The sequence below is a fragment of the Typopeltis vanoorti genome, chromosome 20 (genome assembly GCF_054136105.1).
Source record: "Typopeltis vanoorti isolate ZY-2024b chromosome 20, IOZ_Tvanoo_1.0, whole genome shotgun sequence".
Taxonomy (NCBI): domain Eukaryota; kingdom Metazoa; phylum Arthropoda; class Arachnida; order Uropygi; family Thelyphonidae; genus Typopeltis; species Typopeltis vanoorti.
This window is the reverse complement of record NC_143568.1, coordinates 103,640,474-103,657,901: the sequence shown is the minus strand read 5'-3', so window position 1 is coordinate 103,657,901 and position 17,428 is coordinate 103,640,474. Positions and strand designations below refer to the sequence as shown.

The 17,428-nt window shown below is 34.9% G+C and overlaps 1 protein-coding gene across 2 annotated transcripts in view; it reads left to right on the top strand.

The window, feature by feature from the left end:
• Positions 1-17,428, top strand: part of LOC150095737 (putative RNA-binding protein 19) — a 288,611-nt gene that overhangs the window by 54,450 nt on the left and 216,733 nt on the right. For both annotated transcript variants that reach the window (XM_090409907.1, XM_090409904.1), the window contains exon 9: positions 11,095-11,161. In XM_090409907.1, coding sequence (XP_090266033.1) covers positions 11,095-11,161 — 67 coding nt within the window. The remainder of the gene's footprint in view (positions 1-11,094; positions 11,162-17,428) is intronic.

Genomic DNA, 17,428 nt, shown 5'->3' with positions numbered 1-17,428 from the left:
TTCTGTTGTCTATTTCTATATTTAATTTACCATCTTCAGTAAAAAATTGTGCCTAAGTAGCTGAAATGTTTTACTTGTTCCACAGATTCTCCATTCACAACACAGTTGACATTTTCAATGATTCTGCCTATTTTCATTGTCTTTGTCTTTTTATTGCTGACCTTCATACCATATCTATTACAACAGCTATTCAATTTAGTCAGAGAATCTTGCAGACTTGTAGTAGCGGATTTATTTAGAAGTATAACATCATCCGCATAAAGCAAAGAGCTGACATTAACATCTCCAATTTTGATATCAGGTTTAATACAACTTTCCTTCATAATGTGATCCATATAGATAATGAATAACAGAGGGGATAATGTACATCCTTGTCTCACACCAGATTTAACATTAAACCATCTTCCTGTACTTCCTTCAATTCTAACTGCTGACTTACAACTCAAATAAAGACTAAGTATTGCTTGATATAATGCCCCATTGACACCATATAACTGCAGCGTATTGAATAGCTTCTCTCTTGGCACCTTGTCATATGCCTTTTCCAAATCGACAAAACTTAAATACAGATCTTTGTTATATTCCCATGCTTTCTCGACTATTTGTCTTAAAGTGAAGATTGATCCTGACAGCCTCTATTTGGCCTGAATCCAGCTTGTTCTTCACCAAGCTTTTCTTCCACAATTCTTTTCAACCGTTTTTCAAGTATACTGGCATAGATCTTGCCAGGAACACTCAGTAGGAAAATACCTCTGTAATTCTCACATTCAGTTTTATTTCCCTTTTTATATATGGGTACTATGAGAACTCTACTCCAATCATGGTGAATTCGTCCCTCTGTCCAGTCTTTCTGAACTATGCAGTGCAGCCATTGTAAGACTTACCACCATACTTCAGTTATACCACCATACTTCAGCATTTCAGGTCGAATATCATCTACTCCTGCTGCCTTTTCACATTTCAAGCCTTTGATGGCTTTTTCTACTTCAAGTATGGATATGTATTCCTGACTGCATGCCTGGTCAGTGTTTTTTATCACTGTGCTGTCATCACTGCTTGTTTCATTTAGCAGTTTTTCAAAGTAATTACTCCATACTTCAAGGATATCTTTTTCTCCTGTTTTCATTTCACCTTTATCATCTCTAACTCCTTTTACAGCACTCTTTCCTCCATTCCTAAGCTTCTTCAACAACCTCCAGAATATTTTGCCACCTTCTTGATATTTATTTTCTATGTTCTTGCGAAAGTCCTCCCATGACTTTTGTTTAGCTAGTTTTACACACTGTTTAGCTTTCTTACATTTGTCTCTGTATTCTGTAAGAGTAAAAGCTGACTTATTTGCCAGGAACTTTTGATATGCTTTCTTCTTTTCTTTCACTTCCTATTTAACTTCCTGTGTCCACCAGGGAGTTCTGACTTTTTTTATCCTTGCACACAACCTCACCACATGCCTCTCTGGCAGAATCAATCAATGTTTTCTTCAGAGTTTGCCACTGAATCTCCAAGGTTTGATTCCTGTTCTCAAACTCTTTCATTTTCTTTTCAATAATCTTTCTGTATTTTAGTCTACAGTTCACATCTGAGAGCTGCTCAACTTTTATTCGCTTTAAAACTTTCTTACATGTTATTCTTTTCAATATGAAATTCAATTTTATCCTGCTCAAGACTAAATAGTGATCACTTCCAATTTCAAATCCTCTGTACACTCTGGTGTCCTTCACCAGGGAGAAGACATCACTATCAACAATAACATAGTCAATGAGACTTTTCTTATTTCTAGCCTCTTCTCTCCATGTCAATTTGTGCACATTTTTATGTTGGAACATGGTGTTAGTAATAACCAGTCCATGTCCTGAGCAGAAATCCAACAGATATTTGCCATTATTATTAGCTTTGCTCTTTTCTCCAAATTTTCCCAAAATATTTTTGTATGTCTCGCAATCATTTCCTACTCTGCTATTTAGATCCCCAACAAGGACCAACTTTTCCTTTTTCATTGTGTCAGTTGCTTTTTCTAGAGCGTGAAAAAATTCCTCCACTTCTACCTTAGTAGAACCTTCTGTGGGACCATAGGCACAAATAAGTCTCATTGTCCAGTTCCCCATTCTCATATTTGCCCACATTACTCTACTTCAGACTGACTGCCCTTCAAGAAGATTAGCCTCGTATTTTGTGTTGAATACTATGGCTACTCCTTCTTTTCCTTGATTGTCATTGCCTGAATATAACATTTTGTATTTATTATTCAGAAAGATCTCTCCAGTTTTTGTCTTTTTTGTTTCAGTCACCCCTATTATGTCGATCTGGTACTTATCTAATTCCTCAGCTAGCTCCATTTCTTTGCCATTCAGGCTTCTTATGTTGATAGTACCGATCTTTAACTCTGGTGATGTTGAGTTGGGGTTTGTTTTCAGATTTGTTCCAGTAGCTGACTTTTCGCTGTTCGCCCTGGTTCCCTGGCGAAAACAACGGGGGCCTTGTTTAACCGGGCGACGCCCCAGCCGGCATGAAATTTTGTCATGTTGTACCATCATTTTTTATTTTGGTTTAACCAATAAGAATACAATTTGTTCGGCTAAATCCCAAATTGCCAGCCCATCCTCGTTCGTTCAGTATCAAAGTAGATACCCAACAGGGTGCACCATGAGAAGGTGAGGATTGGACATTAGGTCAGAAGCCCTGGTCTGTTCTCCGCATTCCTTTAAAGGGTATGTGGAGGTCTCCTCTCAGTTATACAGCTTTGACCCTCAAGCACCCCCTAAAATGCCACTTGATGAATATATACAGTATATCCTTCAGTTAAACGATCTTGTTGGAAAATCAGTTTGGTGGTCCAATATTTGGAGGGGGAATATGATTAATCGAAGCATAATTTCTTTTAATAATAATTTTAATTAATTGAAGATCTGGTACAGTACCATGTGCATTTACGTGGTGCTGTACCAGAAGTCAATTCATACACACACTGACTCATTGAAGGGTTGTTTCACTGAGAGTTTGATTATTTGAAAGCCAGATAATCAAGTGATTACTGTGATACCCAAATTCTCCTTAACATGTTAGGCCTAGTAAGCTATCACAGCCAAGAAATATGGCTTCGTATAAACTTGATGGAGTCACTTCAGGGTCAAAGCCAAATAACTGCAAGATCTCGCATCACATTTAAGGAATCAACTAGGGCTTCTGACCTAATGTCCATTCCTCTACTTCCTGTGATGTACCCCACTAGTAGGTATCCATTGGTACTGAATGAACAAGGAAGAGCTGGCAATTAGGGACTTAGCCAGTCAATCACTAAAAAACACACGTAATAACCACAGTTGATAAGTTTTAATATTTAAATATTTCATCCCCAAGTATCTTGGGACATCCTCAGTACAGTAATTCAAACAATACTAGGAATAACAAACAGTTAGGGCACATGATTACAGTGGAATCTCAATATGCGTGTAGTAACGTGTTATAGAACTAAATTAAAATATAACAACAACAAAAATATATATATAATAATAATAACTTATATAAAGAGATTATTTTACACAATTCTGTATGACAATTTCCCATACTTTAGGAATAGTAAGAAAGTCATTGTGGTTTAAAGTTGGTCTGTGTAGTAGGGCTTCAGCACTTTCTTTATATAAATGTTCATGTTTATATAAAGATTATGTAAAAATTTCGACTTTTCCCAATGGATCCTATGGTTTGGGTTTTCAACTTCGTGTTGAGAGAGACCAGATTTCTGCGGTTTGAAAAGACGCATGTGGTCTTGATGTTCCGAGATGCATTTCTGAACAGATCTACCTGTCTGTCCAAAGTAAGACAACTTGCAGGAGCATGGGATCTCATACACGCCAGGTAACATCAGAGGTGAGAGTCTGTCCTTAGGAGAAGGTAACAAGTTATAAATCTGGTTGATGGGTTTGTAAGTAGTGGCAAAATTGTATTTCTTCATAATTTTTGAAAGACATTCGGCGATGCCTCTGACATAAGGTATGGGAATCCTACGGACTTTTTCTTGTCTAGGTTGATGTGTGGGGAAGTGATTGATGATTTTTTGAGTTGTTTTAAGATTATATCCATTTAGTATGGCTGTATTTTTGATTATTTCTAGTTCTTGGTTTAAAAAATTAGCCAATCAAATTGTACTCTCTGTTGGCTTGAATGGGAAATACATATGATGGTACAACACAATGAGATTTCATTCAGAATGGGACATCGTCTGGTTAAACAGGTCACCCCCTCCCAATCACCTGGCTGTTTTCATCAGAAACCATCAATATAAGGAGATTAGCAAAAAGGAAATTACAGAAGAACTAACTGGGAAAGTACCATGTGAGCATAAATGGCATCACTGAGATGAAGAAGATTCAGGCAATAATGATCAAGGAAAGGAAGGAATAGCAATAATATCCAGTGCCAAACATGATGATAAACTTCTTAATTGAAAGGCAGTTTCAAGTAGAGTTATGTGGACTGAAGATAGGAACCATGAATATAAAGAATATTAATGAAAAGCAAATCGAACTTCAGAGGAACCAAAAAAAGTACACGTGGCATAATTGGCATTACTGAGACAGAAAAGACAAAAGCAGGTGGGATCTTACTAAATAATAAGTACAGGATGTTATATTCTAGCAATAATGATCAAGGAAAGGAAAGTGTATGATAGCATTCAACACCAAACATGAAGATAAACTTCTAGATTGGAAGCCAGTTTCAAGTAAAGTTACAAGGGAAGAGGCTTAAAAGTTCTGATAAACACTAGAACAAAAATGGAAAAGTCCACAATTGAGATTCACCAAACTTTGTGTGAGACTTTATGGGACTGTGCCCCAGAATATTCAACAGTTGCCAAATGGGTGGTCAAGTTTAAAACTGTGTATCCTGAGGCAACAAATGCCCCCAGGTCATCTAGGAAGATCTTCCACAGTAATCACTGAATCGATGTTTTCAGGTGTGCCTTGATCCTTGATGATAGATGAATACCAGCCAAAAACATTGAAAGACTCTGGGGATATCCAGGGAATGATTTGGGATCATTATTCACCAACATCTGGACATGTAGAAGCTCAGCAAAGTGGATCCCCAAATGTTTGAATGTCAACCAAAAGAATTGGCATTCAAATTAAGGGATTTTGGATCATTTTGAGAAATCAGGTGCAAATATTTTGGCTCATGTTGATGAAATATGACTTCATCACTATGACCCACACACCAAACAACAGTGAATGGAGTGGAGACACAAAGATGTTCCACAGCCAAAGAAGTTCCAAACCCAAAAGTCATCAGGGAAGGTTTTTGTCTTTTGGGATATGGATAGTGTAATCCCTACCAAGTATCTCAAAAAAAAAGGTGAAACTATTACAGAAGCAGCAGTTTATTCAACAGCTCTGAAGGAATTGAAGAAGGTACTGAAGGAAAACGTCATGGGAAACTGAGCAGAGGCGTGTTGCTTTTGCATGACAATGCACCTGCTCACTCTGCTCATGAAACCCAACAGACAATACACAACTTGGGCTTTCAGTGTCTGCCTCACCCATTCTATTTGCCAGATCTGGTCCCATCTGACTCTTTCCTATTACCAAATTGAAAGAAACACTTGAAAGGAACAAAATTTAACACAAATTTAACACAGAGGATTTCAAATGACGCAGCCGCATTGTAACAAGTGCATAACACTTCGCGGGGAATATGTAGAATAATGTGTAAATTACACATTATTCTGCAAATTACACATGGTTCTACCTCAATTCCTTCATGGTGATTATCACAACTTTTCAGCACACTCTCATATGCAGACAAACTTCAAAATGGATAAATGGACAATGAAATTTATTTGTGCCTATGGTCCCACAGAAGGTTTTCCTAAGGAAGAAGTGGAGGAATTTTTCAAATCATTAAGGCAGGCAGCTGACATAAAGAAAATGGAAAAAGTGGCCCACTCTTGTTTGAGATCTAATCAGAGTAGGAAATGAATCCTACAAGGCATATTGGAATGTTTTGGGAAAATTTTGAGAAAAGGGCAGGGCTAATAACAATGATAAACATCTTCTGGATATCTGTGCAGGATATGGACTGATCATTACCAACACCACAAGTTCATGTGGAAAGATGTAAGAAATAAGAAAATTCTTGTTGACTGTGTCATTATTGATGGTGATATTTTCATGCAGGTTCAGGGATGACACCTGAATATGCATGAAAAGTAATGAAATTAGAAGTGACCATCACTTAGTTTTAAGTAGAATAAAAGTGGATATTACATTGAAAAGAATGGTATGTAAGAAAGTTTTAAAAATAATTAAAATTGAGCAGCTTTTACAAGTAAATTGTAGACTCAACTATGAAGACATTATTGAAGAAAAAAATGAACTAGTTCAAACACAAGACCAAACCTTGGGGTCTTGGTAGCAAACTCTGAAGAAAAGATTAACTAATTCAGCTAGGGAGCATGTAGTGAAATGGTCTTCTAGGATAGAAAAATAATACATTATAAAAAATTATGGAGACAACTACTGTGTTAGAGCAAAACTTTAGTTTAATATAAACCAAAATGAACACTTGACGTTTCAACCTTCATATCAAGGTTGAAACGTCAAGTCAACTGGAGCATACACATATATACAAAGAAACAAGCTGCACTACAATCTACATGGTTTGATAAAGTTACTGACCAACCATTACAACAATTATTGGCCTGGTGAGAAAAAAAAAAAACCTTTACTACATCAAAGCTAGAGTCCTTTATTATTATTATTATCTATTAGGTTACAAAATTAAATTTGGCTGGAGAGAAACATGTTTATATATATATATATATAAAACTATGTGATTATATATATAAATTTCAACCAATTGGTATGGAATAGTTTCCAATACAAGCTGAAAATTGCTTAAAGTTCTAAAGTAGGCTGAATATGTGCCATCCAAATTCTTGGAATTTTTATGCCACCATTATTGTTGAGATTATGGTTGTTAATCAGAATTTCACAGGCTTCTATAAATTTTCTTTCATACCAGGTTTTTGTAATGTAAAGAGCAAGTACTTTTCCGGTCAATTTGGTGTAGGATGTTGAGAGCGTAATCTGAGAGGCCTGCTTCACCAAAATTGTTATATTTAATGTGTTTTTTGTGTTCTTTTTTATGTATAGGGATTGTACGTCCAGTTTCACCAATGTACAAAGTTACAGGTGTAGTAGATGCAATAAACTCCAGGATGTGCCAATGGGAGGAGAGGATCCTTAGAGGAGTTGAATATGTTTTTTAATTTTATAGGTGGTTTAAAAGTGGCATTAAGATTATAATGGTGTAGTATTCTATTGATTTTTTTTCTAATAATCCTTTAATGTATGGGATGGCTATAGTTTACTGTAATCTATGTTCTTTTTTGATAAAGTTTTATGAAGAACTTTATTAATAGTATTTTTATTATAGTCATTATTTAAATGTGTTGCTAATAATCTTTAATTCTTGTTTAAGAGCTTTTTTATTAGAGCAAATTGTTATAGCCTCTGTTTTTAAGGGTGTTCCAAGTAATAGCCAAATATTTTGGTTTATATTAAACTAAAGTTTTGCTCTAACACGGCAGTGTCTCCATAATTTTTTATAATATATTCTAATCACTGTGTAAGCATGAAAGAAAGGATAGAAAAATAAGATCACCATGGTGGACACAAGAAGTTAAAGAAACAATCCTGAATAAGAAGAAAGCATACCAAAAGTTCCTAGCAAATAAGCTAGCAGATGTACTAAAAGATTTACAGAGAAAAATGGAAAGCTAAGCTATGTGTGAAAGTAGCTAAACAAAAATCATGGGGAGAATATGAATATCAGAAAGGGTGGGCAAAATGTTCTGGAGGCTAATGAAAAAGCTTAGAAATGCAAGAAGGGGTATTGTAAAAGGAATTAAAATGATAAAGGTAACTCGAAAACTGAAAATAAGCATATTCTTAATGTCTGGGATAATTACTTTGAAAGACTTAAATGAACCAAGCAGTGACAGAACTGTACTAGCAGATTTTCAAGAGTAATGCAAACAGGAGTACATATCAATACTTGAGGTAGAAAAAGCTGTCAAAAATTTTAAATGTGGAGGCAGCTGGAGTAAATATTTTACCAGATGCTCAAATATGGAGGTATAAAAGTTTTGCAATGGCTACACTGTATAATACAGAAGGCATGGTTAGAAATTCAAATTCCAGATGATGGAGTAGAGCTCATAGCTCCCATCTGCAAAAAGGGAATGTGAGAATTACAGAGAAATTTCTTAGCTAAGTGTTTCAGGTAAGATTTATAGAAGCATTCTTGAGAAGAGACTAAGAAAAAATTGTGGAAGAGAAACTGTAGAACAACCCTGTTCAGGCCAAAGAGAGGTTGTCAAGATTGCATTTTCAGTCTATGACAAATAGTTGAAAAATAATGGGTATATAACAAGGATCTGTATACTTTAGTAGATCTAGAAAAGGCATACAACAAGGTGTCTATAGAAAAGCTTTTTGAAACACTGCAATTATGTGGAGTAAATGGATTATTATTCAGAGCAGTACATAGTCCATATTTAAGCTGTAAAATCAGGTATTAGACAAGGGCACACATTATTTCCACTTTTTCCATCATCTATACTGATTGCATTATGAAAGAAAGTGACATTAAACTGTGATATCAGAATCAAAATGATGTAGTGTAGTCCTAAGCACATCCAGTGAAAGTCTCCAGGATTCTTTAAATAAATTGAATAACAGCTGTAATGAATTTGTAAGGAATAAGAGAGAAATTAGCTGAAACGCTAATTTAGCAGCATACAAGACAGCATTCAAACCAATTTTAAGTTATGGATCTGAGAGTTGGGTTAGAAATAAAGCACTTGATCAAAGGTTAGAGACCACAGTTTTGAGAGTTCTAAAGCATGCTGCCAGTAATGATTTGTTCCTGTTCTGGATAGAAATCCAGTAAGCACTTACCATTATTATTACCTTGCCATTTTCATTCATTTTACTTAGACCTTTCCATCTCTTGCTGTTTAGATCTCCAACAAAAACTTCTTTTTCCTTTATCTGGTCTCTAATGGTTCAAAATTTTTTCTATTTCCTTCTTAACAGAACCTTCAGTGGGACCTTACACAATTTTCCGATTTCCCATTTTGAAATTTGTCCTATCACACTTGAAATCACCTACCATTTGAAAAAGTTTATTTTGTTGTTTAATACTGGTTACTTCTTCATTTCTCTTTATCACTGTTGCCTAAATATAACATCTTAAAATTTTGCATTATCTCATCCGATTTAGTCTTGATGACACCAATTACATGGACATCGTACTTCTTTAATTCTTCTGCTGGTTCCACTTGTTTTCCATTTATACTTCTTATGCTGATGATGCCCATCTTCATTTCTGCTAATAGTAAGTTTGAATTTGTTCCAGTAGCTGACTTTTTTCACTAATTAGCCTGTTTCCTTGACAAAAACACCGAGAGTCTTATTTTAATGAACAATCCTGCTAACATTGCACCATTCTGTACCATAATTTTTGTTTTGGGTGTAAGCTAATAGAGAATACATTTTGGTTGGCAATGTCCCTAATTACCGCCCACCTTTGTTCGTTCATTATCTAATGAATGGACAAAGTGGATATGTAATAATAGAACACGCTACAAGAAGGCAATGATTGGACATTTGTTTAGGTGTCCCAGTTGGTTGTCCACATTCCTTACAGGTGTGAAGGTCTCCTTTCCAGCTTCTAGCTTTAACCTTTAAGTGGTCCCGATAAAAATAATATATATCATCAGTAAAGAATGGGGCCTAATAAGTGGCTTTAATTTGCAGTCAAAAATTTCTGAAAAAGAATTCAGATTAAGATTACATAACATGACTTCTAAACCATCTCTCAAATTTGGAAGTGAAACTTGGATTCTAAAATAAACAAAGACTGGAAGCAGCACAGATGAAGTTTCTAAGACCTCTCCTGGGACTCACTAGGTTAGATAAAAAGAAAAACAAGAAATAAGAGAACAATTAGATACAAAAAAAAAACATCATACAAGAAATAGAAGAATATCAGCAAAATTGGCTACACCACATAGAAAGGATGAATAACAATAGGATCCCCAAATTAGCTTATAAATATAAACCTACAGGAAGAAGAGACTGTGGACATCCAAGATTAATGTGGAAAGATCAACTTCATCTGCAGAGCAGGAACAGGACATAAAAAGCCTATACTTGAATTGCTCAGACGATGATGACGATCTATTATTATGTTAGGTAAACAAGGTTTATATTTTGAAACTTTAATAGCTCTTTTAGTGATCAGAAACTTATAAGAATACAGCCTTCAGAATGAATTGTTTGGGTATTTTCAAAAAGAAAGGAAAAACGAAATTCCCAGGTGCTCATATATTTCCTTTTTATATATATATATATATATATATATGGTTTTGAATTGTTGGCTCTGATTAGAACTAAGAGAAAAGAGCCTTTAATAATTAATATATACATACACTGATGAGAGATCACTTATGAAAAATACAAACTTTCAAACATGAGCTACCAGTGATGTTCTGAGTTTCTAGGTCTTGTATGAAATTAACAGTTATCATGCCAACAAAACCCTTAACAAAAAGCTTTTAAAAAAAAGTGAATATATAAGATCCTAGGCAGTTTTCACTTTATTTAGCCATTACATTAGCTGGACAACTCATGCCAAAAGTTGGTGGTATCATGTTCTTAATCACTTTCAGAACTTTGAAGTTTCAAACAATTTTTTTTCCTGCTTGCAATAAAAGTATGCTGCCATTTGTTCACTGAATTATCAGCTCTTTCTGATAATTTATTTTTTTTTAAATATGGAACAAAACTTTGAGTGATGATGATCATAAATTATTTATTATGTGACAACTCCAAGAGATCATGGACCCATCTTGGAGGACACTTCATTACAAAACTTGCCATCTAATGAAGTCTTTCTTTGATAAATTTTGAATTAGAAATTTAAGCTCATTCTTACAAATTACTTATATATTAATTTTACTTCGGTTGAATTTTTAGTTAGGGAAATTTAAATGACTTTATCTGTAGAAATATTTCATTTCCCCTTCAGAAAGATGTCAAAAAGTTCTTCCATCCACTCAAGATTATCAGTCTGAGAATGCCACCAAAAATTAAAGGTAATTTCCATTTTTTTAAAATCTCATTCAGTTGGATTCAGTCATTTATGTGAGTTAGGTTTAACATAAAACTCACACACACACACACACACAAGTAATGTCTAATTGACAGTGATTTATGGGGAAGTTTTAATTCTGCCTCTTAATGATTAGAAATTTTGATCATTTTTATTTATACAAATAACAGGAATCAAACCTTGGAGATTCAGTGGCAAACCTGAAGAATACCTGATTGGTTCAGCCTGAGAGGCATGTGGTGAGATTGTCTGCAAGGATAGAAAAATCAGAACTCCATGGTGGACACAGGAAGTTAAAGAGGCAGTTAAGGAAAAGAAGAAAGCCTATCAAAAGTTCCTGGCAGATAAGTGTTCCTGGCAGATTGTGCTCTTAGAGAATACAGAGACAAATGCAAGAATGCTAAACACTGTGTAAAACTATCTAAACAAAAGTCATGGGAGTACTTTGGCAAGAATATAGAAAATAAATATCAAGAAGGTGGCAAAATATTCTGGAGGTTGTTGAAGAAGCTTAGGAATGAAGGGAAGAGTGCTGTAAAAGGAGTTAGAGATGATAAAGGTGACATGAAAACGGGAGAAAAAGATATCCTTGAAGTATGGAGTAATTACTTTGAAAAACTGCTAAATGAAACAAGCAGTGATAGCACAGTGGTAAAAAACACTGAACAGGCATGCAGTCAGGAATACATATCCATACTTGTAAAAGTAGAAAAAGCCATCAAAGGCTTGAAATGTGGAAAGGCAGCAGGAGTAAAGGATATTTGACCAGAAATGCTGAAGTCTTACAGAGGCTGCACTGCATAGCTCAGAAAGCCTGGACAGAGGGACGAATTCCTGATGATTGGAGTAGAGCTCTAATAGTACCTATATATAAAAAGGGAAATAAAACTGAATGTGAGAATTACAGTAGAGGTATTTCCCAACTGAGCGTTTTTGGCAAGATCTATGCAAGTATACTTGAGAAACGGTTGAGAATTGTAGACAAAAAGCTGGGTGAAGAACAAGCTGGATTCAGGCCAGATAGAAGCTGTCGGGATCAGATCTTCACTTTACGACAAATAGTTGAGAAAGCATGGGAATATAACTAAGATCTGTATTTAAGTTTTGTCGATTTGGAAAAGGCATATGACAGGATGCCAAGAGAGAAGCTATTCAATATGCTACAGTTATATGGTGTCAATGGGGCATTATATCAAGCAATACTTAGTGTTTATTTGAGTTGTAAGTCAGCAGTTAGAATTGAAGGAAGTGCAGGAAGATGGTTTAATGTTAAATTTCGTGTGAGACAAGGATGTACATTATCCCCTCTGTTATTCATTATCTATATGGATCACATTATGAAGGAAAGTGGTATTAAGCATGATATCAAAATTGGAGATGTTAATGTCAGCTCTTTGCTTTATGCGGATGATGTTATACTTCTAAATAAATCTGCTACAAATCTGCAAGATTCTCTGACTAAATTGAATAGCTGTTGTAATAGACACAGTATGAAGGTCAGCAATAAAAAGACAAAGACGATGAAAATAGGCAGAATCATTGAAAATGTCAACTGTGTTGTGAACGGAGAACCTGCGGAACAAGTAAAACATTTCAGCTACTTAGGCACAATTTTTACTGAAGATGGTAAATTAAATATAGAAATAGACAACAGAATCAGCAAAGCAGGTATGGTGGGAAGTCAGTTGAATACATTCATATGGAATAAGAGAGAAATTAGTCGGAACACTAAATTAGCTGTATAGAAGAGAGTGTTCAAACCAGTTTTAACTTATGGATTTGAGAGCTGGGTCAGAAGTAAAACACTTGACCAAAGACTAGAGACCACAGATATGGGAGGTCCTGAGAAAGATTAGGGACTTGAACAGATCGCATCAATAGCAATATCATATTAAAAACGAGGATATTAGGAAAGAACTTGACATTGTCAGCATCCAGGAATGCATTAGCAGAGCTAATCTCAGGTGGTATGGTCACTTAAACAGAATGAGCAAAGAAAGATTAGCAAAACGAGTGTTCTCTACCAGGTTGGCAGCAAACCAAGATATAGGTGGATTGTTATGGTACAAAGTGCCTTAGACGATCGAAATATAAGATCTGATAATGTTGGAGTCTTGACAAGTAACAGACTGATTTGGAGGAAAATTGTAGATAGGAAGTTAGTAATGATGATGTAATTTTTTTCATGTAGTACTATCATATCCTATACACCCCTTGAGGGTACATGGCATAATTTGATGATGATGATGTAGCATCTTCATTTACATAGACTAGACACATTTTGGTTTTGTATAAATGAATAACTGCTTTATCAATGCAGTTTCACTATAATAGAATAATTAACTCTTTTTATGAATTGGTTATATCAACTGTACATCCTCATGAGTTTGCTCTATGAAATGATTAGGCCTAAAGAAGTAATGTTTGTGAAGCTGCACAGCCACAGAGACAAAATGCAGTGAAGACATGATCAATCAGATTTATGATAAAAGTTAAGATGTTATAAATTTATTTGGTCACATTCTAGTTTAATTTGTGGTTTGGCAGCTAGCATCGAAGCAGTCAATTTCAGCACAGAATGCTTGCTGCCTAACCACTGTATACATTAAATGTAAATAAAATGCTTCCAATAATAATTAAGGATATTGTATACCCATTCTTGTTATAGCCAAATGTAGAAACTTATTTAAGTTTCAAAAACCTTTGGTATCAGAGTTTCCTTGGTTTGCACTGCTTGAAAGACATGGACTTTGCCAGTATTTCTTTCTACATAAGTTTTTACATTTGGCTATAGTAAGAATGGACATTTAATATCCTTCATTATATTAACTTCTGAGATTGAAGCCTTTTTAGCTCTACATTTTAATACTTTATAAAATGTGTGTAATTAAATTTAAGTGACGCCTATTAAAGATTGTTGTTGTTATGATCCATTGAGTCGTTTCCGACTCCTGGCTACTCCACGAACATGCACTCTCCATTCCGATCTGTCCCTGACCATGTCTTTCAGAACCTCCAGGCGAAAGTCTTACTCCATTCAAGTAAGACTTTACTTGCATGAGAAGCAACTGGAGTTAAAGAAGCACTCCAGTTGCTTCTTTAACTCCATCCACCCATCTAATTCTTGGTCTTCCACTTCTCCTGCTTCCATCAACTTTAGCAAGCATCATCATCATCTTCTCCAGACTGTCATTTGCTCGCATAATATGTCCGAAGTATGACAATTTTTGCTTGATGATCATAGCTTCAAGGGAGCAATCTGGCTTTATTCTGTCTATCACTGATAGCGTCTCCAAACCCATAATTCAAATGCATCTATCTTCCTTCTTTCGCTCTTTCTCAAGGTCCAACTTTCACATCCATACAGCACAATAGGGAATATCATTGCTTTCACGATTCTGATTTTTGTTGCGAGGCTAATATCTTTAAAGATATTACTTAAATTTGTCATTGCTTTTTTTCGGAGTAAAAATCTTCAAACTTCTTCGGTACAATAACCATCTTTATCAATTCAGAATCCTAGGAACACAAAATTGTTAACTGCTTTCATTTTCTCCCCATCTACTTCAAAATCATTAAGTTCTCATGTTGCCATAACTTTTGTCTTTTTGAGGTTAAGTTTAAGACCATATTTAGCACTTTCTTCTTTAACTTTCATAATAAGTTCTTTAAAAATCTTCTTTGCATTCTGCCAGCAAGGTGGTATCATCTGCATACCTTAAATTATTAATATTTTTTCCACCATTTTTAATTCCAACTGGAGACTCCTCCAGCCCTGCCATTCTTAAAATGTATTCACTGTACAAGTTAAACAGGTACGGAGATAAAATATATCCTTGTCGCACCCCTTTACCTATTGTGAAATACTCAGTTTCTCCAAGATCTGTTTGGACAGTAGCTTCTTGTTCATAATAAAGATTCCTCAGAAGGATAATGAAATGCTGTGAAACTCCCATTGTTCTTAACACATTCCACAGTTTCACATGATCTACAGAGTCAAAAGCCTTGCTATAGTCAAGGAAACAAAGGTAGACATTCTTGTGATATTCCTGTGCTCTTTCTATTATCCATCTCACATTGACGATTTGATCTCTTGTTCCTCTGCCTTTTCAAAATCCTTCCTGTTCATCTGACATGTCTCTCTTCATGAATGGTTCCAGTCTTTTCTGAACGATCTTAAGTAAGACTTTACTTGCATGAGAAATCAGTGCTATAGTTCTGTAATTTTTGCACTCTCTTGCATCGCCTATCTTCAATAAAGGTATATAAACTGATTTTTTCCATTCCCTAGGCCATGTAGTTGTGATCTAAATTTGCTGACATAGAGCTGTTAAAATTTTAACTGCTTCTTCTCCCAGGGCTTTGAGCAGCTCAATGGGTATTCCATCTCCTCCTGGTGCTTTCTTACTGGATAGCTGTTACAATGCCCACCTCACTTCACTCTCCAGTGGTACTGGCTCCTGTGTAATCCTGCTCTTCAAATTTCTCAGTAATTTTGGAGTCCTTTCTGTAAAGGGTTTTTGTATACTCTTTCCATCTTTTTTTGATGTCTGCAGCTTCTGTAAGATATCCTTTGTGTTTACTTTTCAGTATTGTCACCTTGGCACTAAACTTCCATGTTAGTTCTCTGATATTTTTGAAAAGATCTCTTGTTTTGGTCTTCTATTTGTTGGCATTCCTGGTTAAAGTATTTTTCCTTGTCATTGACACTCTGCATTCAAATGCCATACTTCCTGCAAATTTCCCGTGGCCTTCATTTTTCTCCTTTCCTGAGCAGTTTTGATGGCATCTTCTGACAGCCATTTGGACTTCTTCTTCTTACAAACTGTTGGAATATTCTTCTTTACTTCTGTTTTAAATATATCTTTAATCTCTTCCCATAGTTCATCTGGTTCTCTTTCACACAAATTGAGTGTGTTGAATCTGTTCTGTATGCTAATATTGTATTCAGCTGGTATGTTTCCAAGATCATATCTGATAGACATTTGTGTTGTTTTTAGTTTCCGTAGTTTCATATGTATCGTAGTCACTAATAACTGATGGTCTGTTCCACAGTCTGCACCTGGATAAGTCTTGACAGACTGAATTGCACTTCTCCATCTTCTTTGTTCAAGTATATAGTCAGTTTGATTTCTGTGTTGTCCATCAGGTGATATCCATGTGTACAATCTTCTTTTGTGCTGTTTAAAGCAGGTGTTAGCAACAAACAAAGAATTCTCTGCACAAAACTCAACTAGTCTCTTCCCTGCAGTGTTACAAATACCTAAACCAAAACGACCTGTTATTCCTTGTTCCTCAGTCTCTTTTGCATTTCAATCCACTTTTGCATTCCAATTTCCAATAATACTTGGTAATTAAACAAATGGTCTGAAACAGACAATCTTAAAAAGCAAGATCAGATTGTATTTGACACATGGAATTGTTTACCAGACACTTACATTCAGTTAAAAACATATTCATTTGGACCTCTATCGATTTTCAGATCGACATATTTTTGTGAGCAAATATTTTCTAATATGAATTTTATTAAAAGTAAGTTGAGAAACCTACTAAACAACTTGAGTCTTTCGTCATGTTTGAAAATTAAAATTATGGTGTATTTGCCGCACATTGTGAAACTATCCCAAGAAGTTTGATAGCAAAAGTCACACTAAGAAGATATTTTAAATTTAAAAAAAAAATTAAAGAAATAGGTATGTTATTGAATTTTATACATATGTTTCTGTAAGGAGGAAGAAATCTTTGTTTTATTATTTAATATTTAAAAATATCATATAATTTCCTGTGACATACCACACCTGTGTTTTACAAGTATGATAATGTGTTACTGTTAAAAAAAAAAAAAAATAAAAAAAAAAAAAAACTGAATAAATAATTTGATTATAATATTTTTCAATGTAGTTTCTAAATTTAAAGCAGTGACGAGCAATTAAATAATAAATATACTAATTTTGCTGTACAAAACGAATACCATGGACTGCACAAAAAACCTGAGAGGGCCACATGCAACCCGGGGACCATTGGTTGCTCATCACTGTGTGCAGCTCCCTAATTTATTTTTTAACAGATATAATTTTAAAAATGGCTCTTCACTCCAAAAAGGTTGCCAACCGCTGGTCTAGAGCAATGTTTTCAAACTTTCATACCTGTGTACCCCTTTTAAAATTTTATTAACTGGCAAATTCTCTCTCTCAGTAAACACAATTTTGGAGAAGTTATAATAATATTTCATTCCAATATGAATAATTAT